Source organism: Neofelis nebulosa, chromosome 8 (genome assembly GCF_028018385.1).
Source record: "Neofelis nebulosa isolate mNeoNeb1 chromosome 8, mNeoNeb1.pri, whole genome shotgun sequence".
Classification (NCBI taxonomy): Eukaryota; Metazoa; Chordata; class Mammalia; order Carnivora; family Felidae; genus Neofelis; species Neofelis nebulosa.
The window spans coordinates 65,438,649-65,465,561 of record NC_080789.1 but is presented as its reverse complement, the minus strand read 5'-3'; the positions used below and the strand labels follow the sequence as shown (position 1 = coordinate 65,465,561).

At 42.8% G+C, this 26,913-nt stretch overlaps 2 protein-coding genes across 10 annotated transcripts in view; both read right to left on the bottom strand.

Annotated features, from left to right (window-relative positions):
• CERS5 (ceramide synthase 5) overlaps window positions 1-4,034 on the bottom strand; it is a 33,348-nt gene extending 29,314 nt beyond the window's left edge. For 2 of the 5 annotated variants that reach the window (XM_058742827.1, XM_058742824.1), the window contains exon 1: window positions 3,657-4,031. In XM_058742827.1, coding sequence (XP_058598810.1) covers window positions 3,657-3,853 — 197 coding nt within the window. In that variant the 5' untranslated portion in view covers window positions 3,854-4,031. Of the gene's footprint in view, window positions 1-3,656 lie in introns of all 5 variants that reach the window. The other 3 variants (XM_058742826.1, XM_058742823.1, XM_058742825.1) reach the window with 3 other exon arrangements.
• Window positions 4,035-7,572: 3,538 nt separating this feature from the next.
• Window positions 7,573-26,913, bottom strand: part of LIMA1 (LIM domain and actin binding 1) — an 86,062-nt gene continuing 66,721 nt past the window's right edge. For 3 of the 5 annotated variants that reach the window (XM_058742821.1, XM_058742822.1, XM_058742818.1), the window contains 4 exons: window positions 21,754-21,811; window positions 20,136-20,248; window positions 12,484-12,617; window positions 7,573-9,860 (listed from right to left, as the gene is read on the bottom strand). In XM_058742821.1, the coding sequence (XP_058598804.1) occupies window positions 8,852-9,860; window positions 12,484-12,617; window positions 20,136-20,248; window positions 21,754-21,811 (1,314 nt within the window). In that variant the 3' untranslated portion in view covers window positions 7,573-8,851. The remainder of the gene's footprint in view (window positions 9,861-12,483; window positions 12,618-20,135; window positions 20,249-21,753; window positions 21,812-26,913) is intronic. The other 2 variants (XM_058742819.1, XM_058742820.1) reach the window with 1 other exon arrangement.

Here is a 26,913-nt window from a genome sequence, read left to right as displayed (position 1 = left end):
ATGAGCCTATATAGATCTAATGGTGTCAATGGTGTCTCAAGCTTCTACTTGATCCCAAGAAACAAGTGCTCAAGTGACTAGATAATTAAATTTCAAACAATTTTATCATGAACATAACATGAAAAGAAGTTTAAAAAAAAAACACATGGAAGAGTTTCTTATCCCTGTTTTGTTAGGGTACAGGGTAGTGTGAATATGTGTATGGGGGGAGGGGATAAAGAGAGAAAAAAGCTGTAGAAAGGTACACAACATGCAAATATATGATGAAATTTAACAACAGAAACAAAGGAATTTCTCTCAGTCAAGCCAAACATCCATTTCAGGTTGGAGATCTAGATTCTGATTACTCCTCTGGGCATCTATGTAGATGAGGATGGGCCCTCCTCAAACCTTCAATAAATATTTACCGATCACAGGCCACACCTGAGGCATTTTGCAAGGCACAGGCCACCACAATACAGCCACTCAGCAGAGGTCCACAGAGGGCAGCCTCCATTATTTGGTAAGTAACAATCTCCTATCCGCAGCTCTTTAGCAAAATAGCTAGATACAAACACTTTACTTATTATGGCCCCGCGGCTTTTCAAGTCATCCCTATCAGAGGAGGCTGTGGTTCTCCAGGGAATGTGGGAACTAAAAAACAAATGCTCAGCATGGTTGATGAGAAGGATGGGAAGGTAAAACCAAATTGTAAACTCTATTCTTTGGGAGATTTTTTTTTTTTTAAGTTTATTTATTTAGTAATCTCTATAATCTCTACACCCAACCTAAGGCTCAAACTCAGGACCCCGAGATCAGGAGTCACATGCTCTTCTGACTGAGCCAGCCAGGCACCCCTATTCTTTGGGAAATTCTTAAAACAACACAAATAGAGATAATTTATCAAGGGACATAATATAAGACTCATTAAAATATGCAGAACAATTTGAAACAAAAATCTGAAAAAAAATACAATCTTCAACTCAAACACATTAAATAACCAAGAATAAGATGAGCATGGATTTGTTTTCCAAATCCTAGAATACTAGGAAGAGGTGGCTTAAACCTTAATCCTTGAAAGGAGGTTTAAGGAAAGGTTAAAGATGGCTACACCATATAGTGGAAAGAGCCCGGGGCTTGGGAAAGTGATCTGGATCTTGGTTCTAGTTCCTCCTCCAGTGAGTATGAAACCTCTGAAAAGCTGCAGGATGTTTCCAGGCTAGTTTACTGTCTATAAAGAAAGTCCTAGCTCACACAGTCTATGATTACTAGAAACCAAGTCACTTCTAGAAACAAATTAGATGGGATCTGAGAAATGAGAAAAGGAGGAAAAACAACTTAGCTGTACCAATATTTCTAATATGTCTTTTCCTATACTCTAAGAGTGGCTTCTACTACCTTTATGGAAGACCGGTGTAGCAAGAGAGGAACTGCTAATCCAGCACTCAATTCTACTGCTAACTAAGGTAGTAGGTTTTATAAAAAGAAACAAAATAGCAGGATCGCCTCCAAGGTTAAACTTTCCCAAGATCATACATGAGATGAACAGGATGCCTGATCTTACTAGCCAAGGAATATCATACTAGAATGCTTTCAGTTCAGTATTCCCATCCTCCGCTGCTCCCCTGACACTGAGCACCATAGAAACATTCAGATAGAATTCCCACAGGTAAAGGATCCTTTTCTAGTGGCTCCGCCAGGGGATATAGAAGTCTTCACAGCCGTCTGAGGGAACTCTTTGGAAATCTGAAGATATATGCAGTTTTTTTTTTTAGTTTATTTATTTATTATTTTGAGAGAATGCACGTGCAAGTGGGGGAGGGGCAGAGAGTGGGGGGAAAGAGAGAATCCCAAGCAGGCTCTGTACTATCATTGCGAGCATGATGCGGGGCTGGAACTCACAAACCACGAGATCACTACCTAAGCCGAAGTCAGACGCTTAACTGAGAGCCACCCAGGGGTGCCCCTATGCAAGTTTATATAAAATGGGTATTTATAAGAAACATGCTATTTCCTCTTATCAGTAACGTGAATAAACTTCCATATTGGTATACATTTATATAAAAAGCAGAGAATATTTTCCTAGGACAATTAAATTTTTTCTTAAATTGGTGTATTTTCCTTTTTAGCCATTACACTGTCTTTCTCTTTTTTCAGCCCTCACATACAGCTGCCAAGGTGGAGAGTACCCAGATCTAAGTTATTCCTAAGAGGGAAAAGTGGTTTGTACCCCCACCCCAGGAATACTTAATACAATGCCTATACTTACAAAACTGTAACACTAAGGTCCCAAGGACCCAGAAAAGGCATTTAGATCTTTCAGTTTCATTTGCTTCAGTTAAAAGCATCTTGATTTTTGTACCTGAACGTCTGACGGAGAGCACTTTGATAACAATACACAAACACTATGAACAAATGGATGAATGACAAGCTGGCTACAGAAAGGAAATATTTTGTGAAAGACTTTTGTGTCAGAAGTAGTAGGCACTTTTGAAAAGTAACCCAAAACACATAATAACTAATTCTTCAGAGAGTAATAGATTCTCTTTATTTGCAGTATATTCCCGTCCTAGAAAGGGCATTTCTGCTCCAGATAAGGGCCAAATGAACAAACGATGTCAAAGTGCATCCTCATTACCTGAGACCTATGAAGAAATAAGTCTCCTTTTCCGCAGAATAGATTTGATCAAAATCACCCACAGCTGTAAGCCCACAGTATAAAATCGCCACATCAAGTCCTCTGTGAACATTTCATCTTAGACAGTAGGTACCAACTACTCACTTAAGGAAAAGTGAAATCACTTTTATCAAGAACACGCGGTCAGAAAAAGAACTGTGATTCTGCTAAACTCACTTAGAAGCCAGCTCAATACAGCTTTCCTCTGATAAGCCCTACAGATCTCTTCCTTTCAAAATGACCACTCCTCCTTCCATCTCAGGCCTCTAAGGCCTGTTCCGCAACTAACCTGACACCTTTCTAGACTTTGGAACCCCAGGCTCCACCACGCCTTATCCCTACCAGATTTCCACTCTCTTGCGGGCTCTGGTAGCAGTTTTTGGAAATTTACACATGCACAAAAATGTCCATGAACTGACAAAGCAAGGCTTGGGGCCTAACCCTGCTCCCCTCAACTCTCGTAAGTGTCCTCACAAATCTCAGATTCCCCAAAACCCGCTCCTTTCGCTTGGAAAGGTTGGCTCTTAACGTTAACCGTTCAGCTTCCACAGCCCCATCTAGTTCTGGTTCCTGTGGCCCTTTCCTGTTTCGCTCTTCGGGTGTTCGGGTTCTCGGCCGCAGCTCACACACTCAACCTGTTTCCTGTCTGTAGGATCCCTGGAGGCTGGGAGCAGGCCCAGAAGAAGCCCCCCCCCCCCCCCCCCTTCACTCCCAGGGCCTCCGGGATCTAAAAAGGGAAAGGGCCCGGCCTCCCCTAGACTCTCGTTCTTCCACTGTCCACGCCCCAAACTGTCTTTACCTAGGCTCCGCGACCACCTCCGCCACCCTCCGAACATCCCGCGCTGCAGCCCGGGCTCCCCCAGCCCCCTGCTTCCGGGCTTCCCCGCCAATTCTGCTTCCGGTGCTCGGCCTTTCCCCGCCCCGAGCCGGTTCCACCGGTCCGCTCCCCGGCCCCGGCCCCGGCCCCGACCCTCCGCGCCACTCGCTCGCGGGCTCTCACCGCTCGAAGAGCAGCCGCACGGAGAATATGCCCGCCGCCACTGGGAATGCCGAGAGGATGTGTCGTGCCCGCGGGTAGCCGTAGCCGTCGCCCGGCCCCTCAAGGTCGGCCCAGCTCACGTTCTGGGGCAGCCAGAAGCGTTCGCTCCACAGCCAACTCCACAGCAGGCCCAGGGCTCCCGCCGCCGCTGTCGCCATCTTACGCCCGCCCCGCGGCCACCGCCGCCACAGCTTCAGCTGCCGCCACGGCCAACGGAACCCGCGGGGAGGCGGACCCGGGGCGGGGCCGAGCCGGCAGCCACCCCTTCCGGCCCCTTCGGGTCCCCGGCCCGTCTCAGCCCGCCTCCTCCGTGGGGCCGGGCCTCTTCAACGCCCATCTCACCTCCCCGCCCACCCACCTCCCGGATGGCAGACCCCAGGGCCGCCTCTCCTTGGGACCCCGCCCCCCGCCGGGCCATGCCCCTCCCATCTCCGCCCCGCCTCCACCTGCCCGGCAGGCCCTCAATTCTGGCCCCGCCCATTTTTCTGAGTTTCAGCCACCCTTTCTCTCTCTCTCTCTCTCTCTCTCTCTCTCTCTCTCTCTCTCTCTCTCTCTCTCTCTCTCTCTCTCTCTCTCTCTCTCTCTCTCTCTCTCTCTGTCTCTCTCTCTCCCCTCTCCTCTCTCTCCTCTCTCTCTCTTCTCTCCTCTTCTCTTCTCTTCTCTTCTCTTCTCTTCTCTCTCTCTCTCTCTCTCTCTCTCTGCCAGCCACGGCCACACCCCTTATTTCAGGCCTAGCTCCCTTAAGGGGACACTCCTCTTTCTCAGCCCAGCAGTCTCAAAGGCTGTTCCCACTGCCGGGCAGTCCAGACCTGCGTCTCTGCTCCTAGCAGAGCAGGCTTTCATTGGGGTCTACCTCGCCATCTCGGATGGTTCCGCCTAACCGCTCCTCCTTCCACCTCTAGCGTTTTTTGTTCCTAACCTTTTCCTTCCTTCAAGTCCTTCCATGATCTCAATTCCCTTTCACTGTTTTATCCCCTAAAATGAACTTTTCAAAATCCTTTTATTTTTCTCATGGGTAAAAGGAAATGGGAAAATAGCCAAAGGATATCATACAAAGAAAAGTACAAAGGAAAAAGAAAAATAAATGATAGCGAATATTTAATGAGGCTTACCAAGTGCCAGGTACTGCACTGAACATTTTACACCAGGTATTTAACTCCATCATTCTATGAAGTAGGTAGTTTTATTTACTATTTTATGGATGGGTAAACTGAGGTCCATAGAGATCAAACAGCTTGCCCAAAGTTATATAGGATCGTGGTAGAGCAGGGCTTCTGAGCTAGAAAGTCTTTAGACTCTGAAACACTGAGCCCTTATAAACCTCCTTAATTTTAGGTTTGCACAGTAAACATTTAATTCTTTTGTGGATCTACACAAAAAAGAAGGGGAGCCACAAACCATCAGAAAGCTAAATTCAAAATGTCCCTCAACTGCCTGAGATTCCTGACCTCTGGTTGCTGTCTGTTCAAACCTGGCTACAAGGTTAATTACCACAGGCTAACTAGAATGATCTGAAAAAAGATTAAAAGAAATTAATCTCTACCTCTTGTTCAAGGACAGATAAAGTAACTTTATAACTAGTAAGGTATGCCTACACCAGAAGTTAGAGTTTCAAGGGGACAGGAAACAGGAGAAAAAAGTGTGCCATCCTAAGTAGACTAGGTTTGCTTTAGCTCAAAGGTTCTCAAATTTAGGGTACCACAGCCCAGATATTAGCTTGTCCCATCTCCCACATGGAGAGTTTGCTAAAAGGTTTCTTTTAGCAAAGAGATTCTGATTCTGATTCAGGAGGTGAGTCTGAGTGGGGCCTATGAGTTTGCATTTCTCATTTTTAACAAACTCATAGGCAATGCCACTGCAGCTGGTCTGAGAACCACTACATGGTGCCATGTTTGTCCAAACCCAGCAATAGCTTAGTGGTAACGACCACCCTATATTCAAGGTGTATTGTATTGTATTGTATTGTATTGTATTGTATTGTATTGTATTGTATTGTATAGTAGTAATGTTTACTTAATTTTGAGAGAGGGAGGGAGTATAAGCAGGGTAGAGGCAGAGAGAGAGAGAGAGGATCTGAAACAGGCTCTGTGCTGACAGCAGAGAGCCTGATGAGGGGCACAAACCCATAAAGCGTGAAATCATGACCTGATGCTTAACCAACTGAACCACCCAGGCACCACAAGGGTGAACAAGAAGTGAACTCTCCCTGATTCCTTGGCATTCAAATCAGAGCCCCAGAGGACAAAGAATTTGGCATGCGGGCACAAGCACACAGTGATCTTGGTCTCAAGGTCTATCCCCCCCCAAAACACATTTGTACCATTTCTCGACATCTTGAGTGTGAGAAAATATATAGTTAAGGAAATGTGTAATGAATGTAAACTTTCTGCCACTTTCACTTTGTCCAGGAGTGATTCAACCAGCAAGCTGGTAGAACTAAGTTGGTCCTGTAGTAGTCATGAAGAGTCTCCTTAACCATCTCAGGTTACAAGCTGGCCCCTTTTCTTGCTTCACCAACAGGACCTGTTGCCACCACTGACCTACCAAGCCCAAACAAGTTGCCTTCATTCAGAAAGCTGAGAGAAAAACTTTGGCTGTAGGTTCTTTTGTTTTCTAAGAATGTTTAGTGTTACCTGGTCATTCTCTTGATAAGAACCACCTTTTATTATATTGATATGGAGCTAGTCCTTGTTTCTACTCTCTGTCCCTATATCTGTCTTAGTCTTTGAATGGCAAAGAAAACATTTCTTCTAAGGTTAATCTCAGTCCCTGCATACCTGATATATGGTGACATACTCAACTGATATCCATAAATACTGGCCATAGGTACTCAGACTTTTTTGTATAAAATCAGTAGGCTCGGGGTGCCTGGGTGGCTCAGTCGGTTAAGCGTCCGACTTCGGCTCAGGTCATGATCTCACAGTCCGTGGGTTCGAGCCCCGCGTCGGGCTCTGTGCTGACAGCTCAGAGCCTGGAGCCTGTTTCAGATTCTGTGTCTCCTTCTCTCTGTGACCCTCCCCCGTTCATGCTCTGTCTCTCTCTGTCTCAAAAATAAATGTTACAATAAATAAATAAATAAATAAATAAATAAAATAAAATCAGTAGGCTCAGTGAGTACCATGTGGATGGGTTGGAGCAGCAGAGTCATACAGTAAAGGCAGCTAAACTCAAGCCAGGATTCGATAGTTTATGAATGTCATCAGGAGCTTCTGGATTAACTGTTCAGTGAACAGGACTTTCTAAAGGACTTCAGCCTGTGATGGGGCCAAGAGCAGAAAGTAGTACCCTACCATCCATTTGGAAGACCAGGCAAGACCCTGGAACATGTAACAGATGACTCAAAAAGTGTGTTTATCTCCAAGGAAATCCACACTCCCACACTTCCATTAACAACAACAACAACAACAAAAAGTGTTTTAACTATTGGGGCAGTTGCCTCTACAGGCAAGGAAATCAAACAACCCACTATGCCTCTGCCCAGGGTGGAAAACATCCATTTTCAAGCAGAGACATTTGGAAATTCCCTTTAGCATGTTAGGCATAATTGCAAGGTGAATTATTAAATGTTGAGTACAATTAACAATAAAAAACCACCACCAGAGTTTGAATTGTTAAAACACACAGCTCATTTGGAATGTACACACTAAGTTTCTTGCCAAGTTGCTCTCAATTTTTCAGAAAAATTTGTCCTCTTTTAGGAAAGATCAAAGCCCAAGATCGACCCAATGCCACCACCTAGTGGGGAGATATATTCATAACACCTCTCTTCACTTAAAATGCATCAGACCCATGTGCCTTTCTTCCCAGACTGCTAAAGTAAAAGGTCTTGAGACACTGTCATAATGTAAAATAATAATGGAAAAGGAACATTGAAAAGTTCAGATGTAAATTAAAAGCTTTATTGAATAAAAATGTTTCAGACTAAGCAAGACTATAAGAAAGCAGAATATTTTACATCTCTAAAAAATATTAGAGCTAAATCTCTAAAAATGCAGGACAAAGAAAAGCCTATGGCTTAAAACATCTCTCTCCCCACATACAATTTGGAATATTGATTATGTACAACAAGTGTACTCAAGTTTATGTTCCAAAGCCTTAACTACTAGAAAACCACCTCCCCCCCCCCACACACACAAAGGCCTGTAATTGGTTTAATTGCACCCTGGGAATACTGTCTGCCATAAAAATCAATACATTTCAGAGCTGGTATGTATTTAAAAAACTAGTGTCCCAGAAAGGGGATATCAGAAGTGGAATATAGGGTCTGGGGGTCTGAGCTCAAGTGGGTTAAGGCAGTTTTTTCTGTTATTCCTTCTTTAAACTCCTCACTTTGCTTTAACATGCAACATGGCAAACAGCAGTACAAAAGATCTTATAAAAATATTGCAGTTTTCAGTATATGATGAGCCCATAGATACCACCAAAGAAGAAAGCAATCACTTGGGGTGTAATCAGACTCATTGGCAAATACCAGAGCTTATTTGAGAGAGAGTGGATCTCTCCAAGCACCAAATGTGCTCAAAAAGTGCCCCAAAAGAACAGTTGTGTTATATCTCAGTAATCCAATTCAGGATGTGGCTTAGAGAATGGGATGCAAAGCAAGAAATTCCCCATGTATATCAGAGTGAGAAAATTAACCTAAAAATGTTTTAAAGATTACATATTTGATTTCTTAACAGATGAATGCTAAATAAATTGGTATTCATTTAAAAATATACAAACTGTGCCCTTGATACTAAAGTGCGTTCAGTCATAATGTTTAGGTCCCTAAACCCCTTCCGTGTGTTCCCTAATTCCATAGTTGAAGTGCGACAATGTGCTACTAATCGTCTATTTTTGTACTGCCTTTTGGGAATACAGTGGAGTCTGAACTATATCAGTTGGCATACCCGCCCCCCGCCCCCATAAGACCTTAAAGCACTTATGTATATCATCATTGCTAAAATAGAGGACTGAAGTAATATTATCTATAGCGTTTAGAATTGGTTCACTTAAGCTGCAGTATGGGATTTTTTTGAAGCAAGAACTCCTCCAGAACTGCTTCCACATAAATGACAGTTCATGCTAAGACACCTGTTTACGGTGCATCACTTTGATAAAGGGCAGTGGCTTGCTAACACTAACACAGATTTAAGGCCCAGCACCGTTGCAGTCTGTCATTCCTCATCATCCTCATCCTCATCGTAGTACCGATTTCTTTTTATCTGTTCCTCCACAGACAGCTCTTTGACTACTTCTCCCTCCCAGAATCCCACATCCTGGGATTTCTGATGCTGGGTAGTGAATTCTTTAGGGGAGGTGCTTTCTGCAAAGCTGGACCAATTTGTAGACTTGGGTTCTAGTGGGGATTGCTCTTTGAGGTTTCTATCGTTTTCATCTAAGCTTGCACCATTTTCTAGAAGATTCTCACTCCCCATCTCGAAACCATGATCTTCCTTACTTCTCCTCCCTGCCTCCCCTCCTTTAGATTCTTTGTTTTGCCTGGTTGTTTTTCCCACACTACCATTCTTTTCGGAGGCACTGGCATTTTCCACTTGTTTCCTTTCTGCTGCCATTCCTCCTATAAACTCCTCACTCTGCTCTGACATGCTCCAGCCTTTCCTTATAGGTGGGGATAGGATTTTGGGGCTCTTGACTGAAGTGGTTCGAAATGAAGCTGCCACAGTGAATGGACGGCTTCTTTCCTTCAGTGAAGAAGATCGTCTTAGCTTCTTCAGATCCAGATCCACATCCTCGGGAGCTTCAGGCTTGCTGATTTCATCCTCAGGAGGCCATTTGGGCTTGGATACTTTGATCCCTTCCTCTAAGGTACTTCCTGAACTACCAAGTTCAGTGGGGGGTGGCCAGGCTATCTTCAACTTCTTGGTTTCAGCTGGCTTGTCTTCTTTCTCTGGCTGAGAGGATGCCTTGGCTTCCATACTTGCTGTAAGCACACCCACCTTAGCAATGGGGGCATCTTCGACCCCTGGGCTCTGAGGGGTCTCCCCTGCAATTGGAAGCTGGGCTGGTCTCTCCAAAGTCCCTTCATTTTCATTTTTGCTTGCCCACAGATCCTTGTGTGGTCTGTGTCCAAAGCCTTCGTCATAGTTGCCTTTAGCTTTAAAGAGTTGATTGAAGTGAGGCTTACAGTAGATTCTCCCATGTAAAGATGCATATGTTCCTAGACTGTTGTTAAAAGAAAAAGAGCATAAAGTTGAGGTATCTATATACTCTTACTTATACTAGCAGGCTGAAATTTGGCAACTTCAGTATTTTCAGAAGTTGCTAAGTGAGAAAAATACCTTTAAAAGCACATCAATCACCTAGGATTCTTTACCCCCTCCCTTTCAAGCACGTTTGTTTTATTACCCTTATAAAAAACATGCTCACTTCTAGGCCTAAAGCTTCACAAGACATTCATGTGGTACATCTTCCTATTTTCAAATGATTTCACTCCCCTCTGTCAAAACTGTTAAAAAAAAAAATTTCTTCCCAAGAAGTCTTCCCTAGGCTATCCCACCTATCTCTGACCACTCATATATTTCCTAAGCATTTATAACCTTTCACTACTTATAATGATATTTTCCTTTGTACAAAGCTGAATCATTTTCCTCGTTTCCCATTTGTGTTATAATTTAAAAACACATATCTACAGGAGTAGGTATAATGCTTTGCAAATGGATTGCACTCACAAGACACTAGTGAATGAATGTGGTTAATAGGAGCACAGTAGCTGGGAAGTAAATCTACTCCAATGTCAGTGCTGGACAGGCCTTTAGGAGAGTTGGTGTCTCTTGCAGGGTAACACAGTTCGAAGGGGGTATGAAAACAACAGCATTTCCACAGAAGAGATACAAAAATTCAGAAGCTTAGAAAAATATGCTTTGGAGAAAAAAAGTAATACCGTGGGCAGAAAAAGAACCAAGGAGCGGAAGTTACAGAGGAACGTTTTGGCTCAACAGAAGGAAAAGTTGTTGGGCTGGAGCTACCCCCACACTGGAACAAGGCAGTGGGGTATCGACCCCTGTGGAAGTGCCACACAGACGCCAGCACGTCTTTCAAGAGTATTTTCATTTATTTTTGAGAGACTGAGTGAGGGGCACAAAGAGAGGGAGAGAGAGAGAATCCCAAGCAGACTCTGTGATGTCAGCACAGAGCCCGATGCAGGGCTGGAACCCATGAACTGTGAGATCATGACCCAAGCCAAAATCAAGAGCTGGACACCCAGCTGACTGAGCCACCCTGGTGCCCCTCAAGAGTATTTTAGAAGGAATGCTTGCTCTGAAAGGAAAGCTGGAGGAAGTGACATCCTGGTTACTTTCTTCTCTAAAACTCTATGATTAAAATGAGTTAATATGGAATATGTCCCCAAATGGCCACATTTATATCCATACTTTGAGTTACTTGGAAGAAATGATACATAATTATTTTGTCACACATAAAAAGAAGCAATATACAGAATATGTGCTCTTCAGTGCCCATTATCATTGCTATTATTACCATTTATACAGTGTTTGGGACATTTTCAAGTAAGGGGCTGAAACAACTATACTCTTTTTTTTTTCTTTTTTAATTTATTTATTTTGAGAGAGGCAGAGAGAGTGCAAGTGGGAGAGGGGCACAGAGAGAGGGAGAATCTCAACCAGGCTCTGTGGTGTCATTGCAGAGCCCGATGTAGGACTCGAACTCACGAAACTGTAGATCAAGACCTGAGCCGAAATCTAGAGTTATATGCTCAACTGACTGAGCCACCCAGGCACCCCTAAACTCTTAAGATTTCTTAGCTTTATGGGGCGCCTGGGTGGCGCAGTCGGTTAAGCGTCCGACTTCAGCCAGGTCACGATCTCGCGGTCCGTGAGTTCGAGCCCCGCGTCAGGCTCTGGGCTGATGGCTCGGAGCCTGGAGCCTGTTTCCGATTCTGTGTCTCCCTCTCTCTCTGCCCCTCCCCCGTTCATGCTCTGTCTCTCTCTGTCCCAAAAATAAAAATAAAAAATGTTGAAAAAAAAAATTAAAAAAAAAAAAAAAAAGATTTCTTAGCTTTAAAGGGGCGCCTGGGTGGCTCAGTCAGTTGAGCATCTGACTCTTGGTTTCGACTCAAGTCATGATCTCACGGTTCGTGGGTTCAAGCCGCACATCAGGCTCTGTGCTGACAGTGTGAAGCCTGCCTGGGATTCTCTCTCCCTCTCTCTGCCCCTCCCAAGCTCGCTCTCTCTCTCTCTCTCTCTCTCTCTCTCTCAAATAAATAAATCAACTTAAAAAAAAAAAAAAGATTCTGTGAGACCAAAGGAAAATATTCTACTAAATTAAGTCACAGGGGGGTTTTACCTGCCACCCATAAGATTTAAGCTCCATGTTGGGGCGCCTGGGTGGCTCAGTCGGTTGAGCATCCGACTTCGGCTCAGGTCGTGATCTCACAGTCCGTGAGTTCGAGCCCCGCGTCAGGCTCTGTGCTGAGTGCTCAGAGCCTGGAGCCTGTTTCAGATTCTGTGTCTCCCTTTCTCTCTGACCCTCCCCCGTTCATGCTCTGTCTCTCTCTGTCTCAAAAATAAATAAACGTTAAAAAAAAATTAAAAAAAAAAAAAAAAAAGATTTAAGCTCCATGTAAATTAGAATATCAATGTACTAAGATGTTCCAAACACCACTATCATTTGATATGAAATACTTGTCACTAAATGATACTTTTTATGTTTTTCAAGGGCTTTCAACAGCGTGCTCTTGGTATAACAGCTTTTAGCACCAGTGCTCTAAAAGCCAAACATGCCCTCCGGAGGTCCAACTGTACAGAGATAGCTGGTTTGGTTGGCTTACCTAAGTTTGTTGTTGCAATAGGAGCACCGGAAGCAACTGATGTGAAACACCTGCTGGTTGGCTAAGAGACGCTCCATCGGGTAGACTGTCTTCTGACATTCCACACAAGTCTCTCTTGCAGGTGCCTGAAACTTCTAGGAAAAGGAAAAGGACAGCTTTAACAAGCACCGGCCAAGATGAGTTAGTGCTCTGCTGAGAGGCACCCTGCTTTTACTTTGTTAGCTAAAGGCTCCCTTACCTGTCAATTCTCACAGGAACACTAAGCCTGTTATGATTCTCTTAAAGAGTTCTCTTTAAGGCCAGGAAGCACTCCTGAATTCCTTTCCCCAACTGCCTGGCTGCCCCAAGTGTAGCTGCCACCAAGGACAGGTGGAGCTAGGGCTGGATTGCAGAGAGAGGCTTAGACAAGCCACCACATACACACAAAAGCACATAAAAAATGTTTCCACAGACAGGAAACTAGGAGAAAATGTCATCACACACAGAAGTTTATTTGATTCAAGTGCCTGGTAAAAGCAGGACAGACTTTTGTAAGATTCTGAAGGGGATACATTTAAAGGAGAGGAAGAGCATTTAACTTTGGGGATGAGGAAAAGACAATTTTATAAAGTATCTTTTAGTCCCCTCTGCTTATACTCTTAATTTGGCATATTATTTTACCCACTAGGCATAATATTTTGAAGTAAGTCAAAGCTGACAGATAAATGTAATAATTTTAAAGAGACAAACTATTTTATTAGGACACCCAGAAGACAGCACAGCCCAACAAAGCTAGAATCTTCTCAGAAACCAATGGAGAAGGGCGCCTGGCTGGCTCAGTATGGAGAACTTGCCACTCTTGATCTCAGGGTTATGAGTTAGAGCTCCACGCTGGGCATGGAGCCTACTTAAAAACAAAAACAAAACAACTCAGTGGAGAATAAAACTATTGTAATGGGGAATGAAAGGTCATAATAGACTAGGAATTCATGAACTGCCTATAAAGTGTGGAATAAAAGTGAGGTGAGCACAGGTGTTCTAGCTGGTACTACCAATCCTAAATAACACCAAATAGTTGGTATTCCAGCATTGATGAAAGCCAGAATTACCAAACTGCAAGTTTTTACACAAGAAATGGTAACATGGCCACCAGGGGTGGGGGGTAAGAAGTCTCTAGGTATATGTAAATAACTCTTACCCCAAGAGAAACACCTTATCCAGCAAATGCAGAAGCAGCTTAGGTGGCCAGGAAGCTCTCAGTAGACACCTGGGGAAGGCTTTGCTGCTAAGACCCGGGTGGTGGTAAATAACATAAATTAGTCCCGAGGTCCAGGACCTGAATAGTTAAGATAAGCCTAAAAATAAACCAGGTCATGGGCAAGACAGAATTTTCATTACAAAAACCCGAAAATAGTCCCATAAAAAAAAAATCAGACTGCTGGTTCACTTGCTATATGATTCACCAGGAAGTAAAGCAAAAAATAGGAATAGTTTTCCAAGTAGGTTTGAATAGGAAACAAAAGTAGAAAATGGACCAAAAAATGGCCATAAAGGGAAAGCTCTATAAAAGGGAGTTTATTAGAGTTTAGTGGTAAACTCCCAAACAGCACCAAGGGATTTAAGAATGAAGGAAGAGAACTGAGTGGAAATGGCTTATCAACAGCCCTCTTCCATTCCTAAGGTTAGAGTCCTAAAAAGAAAAACTGTAATAATTAAAGACAGGTTCAACCTAGTTTACCAAGTGTAGGGCAGGTATTTAAATATGATCAAATGTTATTGTAATTGAATGCTGTTGGAAGTAATTAGGGCATTGTTTGGAGCTCAAATTTCTTTTTTTTTTTTTTAATGTTTATTTATGTTTAGAGAGAGAGACAGGGAGACAGAGCATCATGGGGGAGGGGCACAGAGAGAGGGAGGCACAGAATCTGAAGCAGACTCCAGGCTCTGAGCTGTCAGCACAGAGCCCGATGCGGGGCTCGAACTCATGAACCTGCGAGATCATGAGCTGAGCCAAAGTCGGATGCTTAACCAACTGAGCCACGCCCCAGAGTTCAGAATTCTTATATGACCACTTCTAACAAGACAGGACTAAGTGGAGATGTCATTGCATAGTTTTAATTGGGTTTTCTTCTTTTTTTTTTTTAAATTTTTTTTTTTCAACGTTTTTTATTTATTTTTGGGACAGAGAGAGACAGAGCATGAACGGGGGAGGGGCAGAGAGAGAGGGAGGCACAGAAGCGGAAACAGGCTCCAGGCTCTGAGCCATCAGCCCAGAGCCTGACGCGGGGCTCGAACTCACGGACTGCGAGATCGTGACCTGGCTGAAGTCGGACGCTTAACCGACTGCGCCACCCAGGCGCCCCTAATTGGGTTTTCTTCTAAAAGAACTAGGTCCTTGTCTAGCAAGCAGGAAATACGTTAAAATGCAAAATAAAATTTGGGTATCATAGTACAGTTGATGGCATTGGAGAGATCCTGTACAGATCACTGTTCACATAATGTAAAAGTAGTCGGCCCAATGTATTTATTTATCAGATTAAAAATCTTTTTCAGCTGCAGGGGGACTTCTGTATTTTTAACACTTGACTTAGAACAGTATTCACACTGGTCAGTAACGACAGAGCAGAGGACGGGAATTTCACACGGTACAAGGGGAGGCGGGCATTATTTAGTCTGCTAATGGGGAACGAAGACCTACAGAGCACTCCTCCATTACAAACATACAGAGAACACACTGTAGGAGGGTGCGGCCCAGTGAACAGAAAGGAAAACCTGAGAGAAAGCTGAAAGCTGAGCTCACGTTAGGAGGAAAGTGGAAGGCAGGAGCAGAAATTAGGTACCGGAGCAGGAAGCAGAAGCTGGAAGAGACAAACAGGAACCTTCAATGAATACACAGCATTTGGAGTGCCCTGGAGCGCTTTACCACAGCTGAGCTGAAACTCAGGTGCAGGCTCCCATCCAAGAATAAGACCATGTTTGCTTTCTTTTTCAAATATTTCTACTAATTGTGGCTAAATCAGCCTCACTCATATCTACCTGAGGCTGGAACATGTCCCAGCTCAGGAGAAAGAGCTCTTCTGAGCCTTCACCCACACGAGGAGTGTCTCATTAACAATTCTTTAGTGTCTTACCACCTCCCACACCTGACCCACAATGGCTCTCTCCTGAATGGGGCCTTCGCCCACACAACTGAAAGGCCATCCTCCTTCTCCTCAACATCAAATTAATAGACTGCTAGCCCAAACATCTGACTAACCACAAACTCCTAACTAGCCAGACCTATCAGAGTCCCATTATTCCCATCCAGCTTTTTACACAGACCCTTTGCAATAGTATTTAATGTTTATGTGGCAGCTGCCCGAGGGCCTCAGAGTTTCATAAAGTCAAGAGGATCCCAACTTGGTAACATGCCAAATCAGAGTGGCTGTGTCTGTGCCTTCCCTTTACTTCCTCTGTCCTGGGCTCTCAGCCACTTTTCTGTAATTGCCCCCATGTCTATTCAGACAACAGGAAGCACAGTCAGTGCCCAAAAATCTCCACCATTATGGTAGGCCTGGCATACATCCTGCCCATGCCTTCATGGCATGCTTGGACCTGGCGCAGCCACATTTTAAAATGCTGCCAGCATCAGAACGTTAGACAGTTTTTAATCTTTTATATATTTTTCAGTTAGTAAGATATTTTTCATCTCTCCTCCCTCACTCTTTTTCACATGTAGAAACTGCAGCACCAGAACGTCAGGTGCCTTATCAAGGCTCACATGGTCAGTGGCAGACTTAAAATTAAAACTTGGAACTCCCGACTCACAAACCAAGAGAGCACTTTCTAAATTATCCTGGAATGTTAATTTTCCATAACTAAAGGAAACTCCTTGGGGATGAGAGCAGATGCTAACCCAAATGAAAATAATCTCACTTGAGCATTTGGAACAAAGTACTTTGTTCAAACTACTTCCTCCCTTTGTTTCGAATTAAAATATGTAGATAACATCTTCGGGATATTCAGGAATGAATGAGGTAATACATACATAATTGATGTTCATAAACACTGTCACGTCTTTCCCATATGACAGGTCTTACAGGCCTGCTGTTGGTCAGCACCTACTTAAAGCTACTTTTCCAATAAATTGCTACATTTGCATTCTTTCACCCTCTTGCCTTACGTCTATGTTTCAGCCCAATGAAAGCTCTAGTTGGGACATGATATCTATGTAATGCACATAATATATAGAGAGAGGGGGGTAGCTGGCAACAAGCAGTAAAGCTAACTAACCTTTGGATGTGGTGAAGTCAGAAGAAAAGTCTGTATTGATGTCAGGCTGCCATTCCTCAGAACACCACAAAATGCCTTTCATTCCCTCCTTTCCAATCTGTGCAAAACATCTAGGTAATTAAACTGAAATTCTTCGCATACAGTAAATGGTTGGGCCAGCTCTGTGCAGCCTTGGCCCTTTCCCTGGCTTTCTGTGAAACTCTTTTTGACAGCATTCTGGAGATACTCACATCTTAGATTGCTTTACATATAGAGGACAGGTTAGTGTTCTGATAAAGCAGTAATAACATAGATAATAAATAAATAAATAAATAAATAAATAAATAAATAAATAAATAAATAAATAAAAGATTCTAGATGACCTTCTAGCATAATTCTGATAGCTTTGCAAAATAGCATAAAACCTCCTACCCTGTCCAGAGAGGAAGGGACAGCTGACAGGGCACAGAGGGGGTGCAAAGTGTGTGTCCTCTCATGCAGTCTGCCATCTTTTCTCTCCACATCCATCAGCAGCGAGGAAGCCTTGTCTGTCCTAATGAGGGCAAGGGGGTGTTCCCACGGCTGGTCACATCTCCTTGCCTTTTCCTATCCTCCTTTCTGGAAACATTTAAGGGACAACTTCTTTCAGGGGAAGGACATAAACCCCAAGAGACCTCTGGGTCTCTTGAGTAGAAAAGTCCTGATCCTTCCCCCAGGGTCCACTGAGCTCTGCTCCCAGAACACCTCTTTCGAGAATGAACCTGCAACTTGAATTTCATCGGCACCAAGTCCCACCGACTGAGCTATCCGGCCAGTGTCCAAAATATACAAATAAAACTCATACTTGTAAAGACTAGTATCAACTTTTTTTTTTTTACTTTATCAAGCTAAAGTTTGAAATGAATCTCTACCTTAGATACCCTATTTTCAATAATAGATAGACAAGCACTAAGCAACAGTTTTTCCAGGATGTGTGGGACCTAAAAATCTATTCTGAGTGAGCAAATTTATTCTTAGCTGTATGTAATTTCCCCAAGTGCAGAAACAACTTCTGTTGCATAGTCTACTACCACGACACCAATTACATCAGTAGGTCTTACCTATAGACACTAAAGTGTGCGTGTGTGTGTGTGTGTGTGTGTGTGTGTGTGTCTGTGTCTGTACTTGCCTTCAGAATGTAATGGATAAATCTGAGGAAGAGAAAATAAACTATCCTTCAATAATAGTGGAGATGTGATTGAGTCCCATCTGTATCCCACACCATAATCCTTTGAGCTCTGGACCACAGGCAAACACAGGGAACCAGGTCAATTTACTCCAGTCTTTACACAATACTCAAAACCTGAGGTGTAGGGGCGCCTGGGTGGCTCAGTCGGTTAAGCGTTCGACTTCAGCTCAGGTCATGATCCCCCAGTCTGTGGGTTCGAGCCCCGCATCGGGCTCTGTGCTGACAGCTCAGAGCCTGGAGCCTGCTTCCGATTCTGTGTCTCCCTCTCTCTCTGCCCCTCCCCTGCTCATGCTCTGTCTCTCTCTGTCGCAAAAAAAAAAAAAAAAAAAAAAAAAAAAAAAAACATTAAAAAAAAAAATAAAAAAAAACAAAACAAAACAAAAAAAAAAACCTGAGGTGTATGTCTGGTGAAAGCATGCCTGTCTGCATTCTACTGCTGAGTAACCAGAGGAAGCAGTCATGGGTCTGGGGCAGGTGCACAGGGGGCTTCATCTCCACCTCCTCTTGTCCCTGGTTATGCTGGGAGGGACCCAAGTGAGGTGCACTCTGTCACTCATCACTCAGCAGCTCAGATCCTGGAGCCTGCATCAAGAAGGGACCTCAAAAGTCCAACCCAGTACCAGGAGGTCTGACCTAGCAGTTGAGGGAGGGAAACAAGACTGGGTTGAAAATTCAAATACACTCAAGAACAGATTTTAGTTCTTAGATAAGCCACGGAATTTTCCTAGTCCCTAAGTCCATTGCTAAGTCAGATTTGTTGGCTGTTCTTGATCCAGAACCCCAACCCAAGGACTCAAATCTGGGCAGGGTTGCTGTCGGAAAAGAAATTAACCCCATGGCATTTGCTACTTTGTTGGACTCCAGATACCGGACAAAGGAAGTACTGATAACAGCGTGAGCTGGTCTTTAAGGTCAGAAGAGGGAGTCGTATTGAATACATGTGCAGCTCTATCACCGTCACTCCATTTTTCCTCCCTTTACTTGCGTTCTCTTATTACTTTCTTCACCTTTTGCTCCTTTTCAACAAACTTCACTCTCCTCAAAAATCTCAGCTTCCCCTAAAATTTTCATTTACATTCTTCACCCTGCCCCCTTCCCTTTTTCAACTCACCCTTTAAATCCCGGATTCTCTGCTTCCTTCTTTTTGTTGCAAACCTTCACCTATGTCCTCTTTTCATCCTTTTTTGTGCACTAGAACCTTCATCAAGGGACCAGTCATGCCCACAGTTGAGAGATACCCACAGGGCTGATGCCAGTTACATACCATCTTAACACTAATTCGACCTACTGAGTTTCTTTCAAATGTTAAAACTTTCTAAACAAAACCAGGCTACTGAAGAGAGCGCCAGAGGAGAAAGACACTAAAGAAGTGTGGGTATGTTTGGTTATTAATCCAAATGGCTACATTAGCACCACATCAGCAAAGCATTCCATTAAAACAAGTCAGGTAATAAAGCCTAAGGTAGGTGTTGGGTATTTTTTTTTTCTTAAACTTTATTTTTATGAGAGTATATATTTGTTCACAGAAAGGGAGAAGACTGTTTTTAAAAACTGGTGAATAAAAGGCAGCCACAGTTTAAGTAGTCTAGTAAAGTTTTCTTAGGATAAAAAAGTCTGTACATTCCTTAACACCTAATATTATACACCCTAGTATAAGTGTTACTCGAATGCCCATTTTTATAGCAAATGGGCTGGCCAACCCCCACTGCGATGAACACATTCTTTAAATAAGTTAACCGCTAATCATGTTATGGTCAAGTTCTTCAGACCAGGGAGCCACTAACTTTAAGTTGACATGCACGTTCTCACCCAACGAGCTGATTTAGTTTAACAGATTTCTTGAGTTTCCCAGGTTGTGGTCTTTTACCCCTTCACAGATTTATGAACTTTGGGCATTTTTTTCCCTCAAAAAACATAATTTTCTTTAACTTTGGGTTTCCTTAAAACTTTCATGAATTTTCCATATTTCAAACTGAGAGCTATTAGTGAACCTCTCCCCTCCTGGCTCAAACATTTGAGCAGAAAAAACAAGATTTCCAGAAAAAACAAGTGACTGGCATAAGTAAGCCCTTATTTGGTGTTTTTATCCCCAGGAAAGCAAAAATAAGTTATAATGAACATAAATGGTATAAAGTGCAATGAGCTCTACCAGTAAGCCAATGTCTAAAGGCTCAGAGAGAAATTGCCATCATACCTTCAATGCTTTGGGAGGAGAACTCTCAGAGAGGCTGGAGGCTCTGGCATCTGGATTTAGTGGCTTGGGCTGGACAGGCTGCTGGACCTCACTCTTAACCAGGAAGTTACCTGCTGGAGTTTCAAAAGGAAGAAATTTTATAGCACCTCTTGGCAAGTCTCAGAAATGGTTCCTCTCCAAAGCAAAGTTTTGTCACCTTCACTACAGGACAGGTCCTTTCAACGCCAGGAGATACACAGCTTTTCTAATGCTAAAAGCTTTGCTCTTAGACTCTGAGCTGGGAGGCTTTCTCACCCTTAGCCACACACAGCAGAAATCCAAATCACCAGATCTGAAGAACTTTCTGCCAGCCCCCCTCCCACCCCCCCACCGTGGGATGTCATATTTAAAGGCTGTTTGTAGACATTGATGGCTTTTCTGGTAGTCAGCACCCCCCAATAACTCCTTCTGGAGTTGGGAAAATGAAGGGATGTGAGGGTAGAAATTTCATATCATGTGCATGTGCACACGTGTGTGTGTATGTGTGTGCGTGTGTGTGTAATCTGACAGTCTTTTTAGTCAATCCTATAGCAGACATCCATGGATGAAGATTATGGAAAAAGGCTCTATGAGGTTTTTTTTTTTTCCATAATCATTGATGTGTCACCTGGATAAGTTAATTTCCTGCTAATATATTAACTGCGGAAAACTCTGAACAGGCACAGAAAAATGCTATTAAGGAACCATAAGAGAATTCCTTAAAATCTAGAGTTAAGTCAATAAAGTACTAAAAGACTTAGGCTTATTTTTCAAATGTTTTGCAAACCTAGGCAAAACTCAGAAAAATTTCTAGTCCAACCAAAATGCCTGCAAAAGGAATGTTCCTGGATTCAAGCAGCAAATTTCTCTCTGAAATTTTTTGAGGTAGGATTTACTAGAGATTTGTTTAGCTCATATTTCTACTTTAGTCGCTGAGTTTTCAATGTCTAGTAAAGTCATTATCCTGGGGGAAGCTAGAAATCCATAAATATTTTTTAAAATACACTGAAAATCAGAATCAAATGTGGATAGAGTAAGGAAAAAAAAAAAAGAAATGTTTTTGTCCTTGGGAGAGGTGAGGCTCAAAATGACTCTAAAATAGGATGAAAAGGTGATAAAAATTCAGCACCAGCAGGAAAATCTCTAGAATCTAGCTAGAGTGTGGAATATGGTACACATTTAGATAAGCAGGGGAAGATATGTTTAAAAGGTTACTCAAATATCAATTCTTTATCCTTGTAAATGAATAAAATCCTTCTTGGCCAAACTCCTATTAAAATGAAACTTCAAAATTAGTTTTTGCAGCTTTAACCCTGAAAAGATTTGATGCAAAAGGTAGGATAAGTTCAATGAGAGAAGCACCAAAAGTATTCAGTTTGCCTCAAGTTAATCATATCGAATTTAACTTCTCCCTAAGCCATGGAATGTGTGAAGGGTAGGCAAGCACCAGTCCTTGAAACCAAATGAAAGATTTGATCAGCTAAATTACTGGATTTAATATATCACATTCTCAGCACTGACAGCATTGGAGACATCTCCGGACCAAATACAGAACACAGAATAAGAACCTCATCCTCCAGATCTGAGAACAAATGCTTACGGGAGTCATCTTCAGCAGGGGTGGGACGGATTGCCAGGCTATTCTCAGTTGCAGAAACCTACAAAAAGGGAGGAGGGGGGATTAAGAATCACATTAAAAATAAAAGAGCAAACTGCTGTTAATGCCATAAAAACCTGCTGACTCTAGTCAGTCACTGGCTGCCTGGGGGAAATAACGGGCCTCAGAACAGCTGAGCATTTAAGCAAGAGGCAGCAAAATGTCTTTTATGAGGATATTAACATGCCTCTCAATTACAGAGTAACGGGAGAAACAGACTGCACTCAACTGCCAAGCGTGCATCATCTCCCTTTATAAAAGAACTTCTAAACCACATCTTTCTATTGTCAAAAAAAAAAAAAAAAAAAAAGAGGGCAAAACAAAACCCTCTATCAGAGAGAATAAAGCTTCTCACCATATAACTATAACTCACTCCAAGCCAAGATGGAGTCTTTACATTAGAAACTATTCTTATTCTTTTATCTTCCTAATTGCTAATTTCCCAACCAGATACATTCAGCTGAAACAAGCTTGCCAGTACAGAAGACATTTTGATAGCTAAACAACAAATTTACCTAAAACCAACCTCTGGTATTCTCTTCAAGGTTAGTTTTCCTTTTTGTTGTTGTTGTTTTTTCATGTTTATTTTAGAGAGAGAGAGCAAGTGAGGAGTGAGAGTGGGGGAAGGGCAGAGAGAGAGGGAGACACAGAGTCCGAAACAGGCTCCAGGCTCTGAGCTGTCAGCACAGAGCCCGACACAGAGATAGAACCCACAAACTGTGAGATCGCGACCTGAGCCAAAGTCGGACGCTTTACCGACTGAGGCACCTGGGCGCCCCTTCCTTCTAAATCCCAGTTTCAAAACAGCAGAGTGTTTAACAAAATGGCAGATCTTGTGCATAGGTACAGATCTCTTCCCAGGAAGCCATCAAATTTAAACAAAAACTTTCTGTGAGCTCTCCCTCTCCTTTCTGGTGTCCCAGGCCTTCTGGTATCCTCCTTCACACCCAAAATCACGAAGGGCCAATAGGTGACCAATGTGGAGTCTGCCTGTAACAGTCTTTCATTCAGATATCAGGGATTTTATGGGCAATGCTGAGTGTTTCTATTGAATAAATTTACAATGCAGATTGAGTCATTGGCTGACTGCACCTGAATTTATAGCAAGGTTGTTTTTTCTCATTACTCTGTTTTCATTACAGAAATTCTGACATGGGATAGAACAAACTGCTGTAATAACAGCTAACATTTACTGAGCATTTAGTATGTGCCAGGTATTGGAATAATCACCTTACATGCATTATGTCATTTAATGATAATGAAAGAAACTAAAAGCTCTTCAATTCCTGTTAATTAGTAGGTGCATCCATCTCAGGATGTTCTTCTCTCACCTCTAATTTTGGTCATCTTGAATGTGCAGGGTAAAGTTAATGCCAATCATGACATCATTGCACATGCCCAACCAGCTGACTTCACTACAGGAACAGCCAGGAGAGAGCATGTGAGATTTCTGCTCAAACATTTCATTAAAGAGAAGCACAGATTTGATCACAAGAGGACAAAGGGAAGAACAATACCTTGACATAATATTCTATTTCAGACAAGTGCACCTAGTGTCCTTTTTTAACAAGCTGATGTTCCAATCGTTCTTAGGTATTGGTTAACAAAAGCTGGGCGAACAGCTGAAAGGTAAGCAAGGCTCTGAAAAATGTTATGAATTTGCCATTGGTTTATGGGTTTATGAACCTGCAGTGCGGTACGTGAAGATTATGTACTACTGTCTTTATCTCCTTTCCTTCCCACCCACTCCTCAATTCATGGTTTAGTTGCACTGATGCCTTTTAGGCTATAATTAAAATGTTTTGATCCTCCAGTTCGACTCAGAGTTCCAGTTTCAAATCAGTGTGAAGACCATCAAGAAGGAAACACAAAATCAGATTAGGGACAATCCAAGCATTATTTTCCAGACGACCATTTCTCAAACTATATGTTCCTAGGGTAGATGGGGGGATTTCAATGCTGGGAATATTTTTCTCTTAAATTTTTTTTTTAAGTTTATTTATTTTGAGAAAGAGAGAGAAAGAGCAAGTAGGAGAGCAGAAGAGAGAGAGAATCCCAAGCAGGCTCCATGCCCAGCATGGAGCCCAACTAAGGAGTCGATCCCAGGAGTGTGAGATCATGACCTGAGCCGAAATCAAGAGTATGCCACTCAACCCACTGAGCCACCCAGGCGTCCTTTAAATTTCTTTTTTATAGTATGTAACATTTTAACTCAGTTCATCATCTTTTTTTTTTTTTTTTTTTTTTTAAAGATTTTACTTTTAAGTAACGTGTACACCCAATGTGGGGCTTGAACTCACGACCCTGAGATAAAGACCTGAGATCAAGGAGCACCTGGGTGGCTCAGTCAGTTAAGCATCTGACTTCGGCTTAGGCCATGATCTCGTAGTTTGTGAGTTTGAGCCTGTACTGGGCTTTGCACTGACAGTGTGGAGTCTGCTTGGGATTCTCTCCCTCTCTCTCTGTCCCTCCTCTGCTCATGCTTGCTCTTGCTCTCTCTCTCTCAAAACAAACTTAAAAAAAAACAATTAAAAGACCTGAGATCAAGGGTCATATGCTTAAACGATTGAGCCACCCAAATGCCACAACTCAGTTATTCTTAAAACATAATCTCCCACTTAAAAATGGGAAAACCAGGTAGTCTAATAAGAGAACTCATTTGATACATGGCATGGGACTCATGGGACTAATGCATGAGCCCACTGTTGCAAGGACATGTGTAATTTACTGGATTTTATGATTATGAAATACACTACTGCTAAGTATTCTGTCTTACTATTTCAAAATACATTTGCAATATGTTTTTGTCAAATAAAGTGATTTAATTTTTCTAATTTATTTCTCATTTTATCAGATGATTCATATTTTGTAGCCATTAATCTGAGACCATTTTCCTGTGCACCTACTTAGTGTATTTCACAAGTTTCTGTTGGTGTTCTGTCAATACATCACACTTAAAAAAAAAAAATGTTTGGGGCGCCTGGGTGGCGCAGTCGGTTAAGCGTCCGACTTCAGCCAGGTCACGATCTCGCGGTCCGTGAGTTCGAGCCCCGCGTCAGGCTCTGGGCTGACAGCTCGGAGCCTGGAGCCTGTTTCCGATTCTGTGTCTCCCTCTCTCTCTCTGCCCCTCCCCCGTGCATGCTCTGTCTCTCTCTGTCCCAAAAATAAATAAAAAACGTTGAAAAAAAAAAAAAATGTTTGGGGTGCCTGGGTGGCTCAGTTGGCTAAGCGTCCGACTTCGGCTCAGGTCACCATCTCGCGGTCCGTGAGTTCGAGCCCCGCGTCGGGCTCTGGGCTGATGGCTCAGAGCCTGGAGCCTGCTTCCGATTCTGTGTCTCCCTCTCTCTCTGCCCCTCCCCCGTTCATGCTCTGTCTCTCTCTGTCTCAAAAATAAATAAAAAACATTAAAAAAAAATGTTTATTCATTTTTGAGAGAGAGCGCAAGTGGGGGAGGGGCGGTGCAGAGAAACGGAGACACAGAATCTGAAGTAGGCTCCAGGCTCTGAGCTGTCAGCACATAGCCCAATGCAGGGCTCCAACTCACGACCTGGGCCAAAGTCAGACACTTAACTGACTGAGCCACCCAGGCACCCCAATACATGAAACTTTTTTTTTTAATGTTTATTCATTTCTGAGAGAGAGAGAGAGACAGACAGAGTGCGAGCAGAGGAGGGGCAGAGAGGGAGGGAGGCACAGAATCTGAAGCAGGCTCCAGGCTCTGAGCTGTCAGCACAGAGCTGGACACGGGGCTTGAACCCACGAACTGTGAGATCATGACCTGAGCCAAAGTCGGACACCCAACCGACTGAGCCACTCAGGTGCCCCACATCAAACTTTTTAAAGTCTCTTATAGTCAAATAAATTTGAGAACTATTGCTCTTAATCCATTTTAATGATCTCTTCACCTTTTGGAAGAATGGCCTCAAGGTTATCAATATGTGTAACAGAAACAATGATTTTTCTCCTAAAATTAATCACTGTAATATATTTGAAAGCTCTTTCTCCTCATCTAACTTAACATTTGACATTGACCAAAAGCCAAAAGAAATTGGGTAATGGATTGGCAGAGAAAATTATAAATTCACCTGCTATAAATGTTGTGACTTACTCTGACCAAGCCATTCATCTAATGATGGCTGCATAAACTGCAAATATGATTTGCTTAAAATCTTCCCGTCATTTTCCACCTCTGCAGGACTCTTTCCAAAGTCTTAAGCTTGGCATATAGAGCATTTTTTTTTTAAATTTTTTTTTCCTTTAGAACAGCTTTATTTATTTATTTTTTTTAATATATGAAATTTATTGTCAAATTGGTTTCCATACAACACCCAGTGCTCATTCCAAAAGGTGCCCTCCTCAATACCCTTCACCCACCCTCCCCTCCCTCCCACCCCCCATCAACCCTCAGTTTGTTCTCAGTGGCATATAGAGCTTTTTAAGACCCGCCCTGGCTCTCCCTCCATTTGTCTCTCCTTTACCTGTACGTGCCTTGTGTTCCAGCCAAGCCATCTTGGTTTGGAGCTCTGGTTTCCAAACCTCTGTTTGTGTCCGCCTGGAGTGCCCTTCTTATTCTTTACTTAGCCTTTCCCTTACTCACTTGGTCTCTTTCCACATATTCTTCAGGACTTGGCTCAGACATCACCTTCTTGAGGAAGTCGGGTTAAACGTACTTAGTCTGAGCTTCCATGGCCCCACAGAGCCTTCTCACAACACTTACCATATTGCTTTTTAACAGCCAACCTGTTACTCATCTCCCTTCTACTCTGTTAGCTTCCTTGCAGATAAAGACCACATGGAATGGTCTGCTCACACTGAGTTGCTAAGCTTAGTATTTCCTGTGCTTAGCATGGTGCCTAGCTTTCAAAATAGTTTGAGTGAAAGAATGAAATGGTCTTGCATAAAATGTGTTAAATTAAGAATACACAAATACTTTGAAGATAGGATCGCTAATCAAAACAGATTTTTTAAAATCACTTTAGCTCTACGCCATCTGAGCATTTGCTGAGCAAAACAGTTTTCCAGTGAAGGTTCATTATTTGGTCAGCTATAAGTTGCAGAGCTCCCCAACTAAAATTATGTGACCTGCAAAAATGACAATCTGTC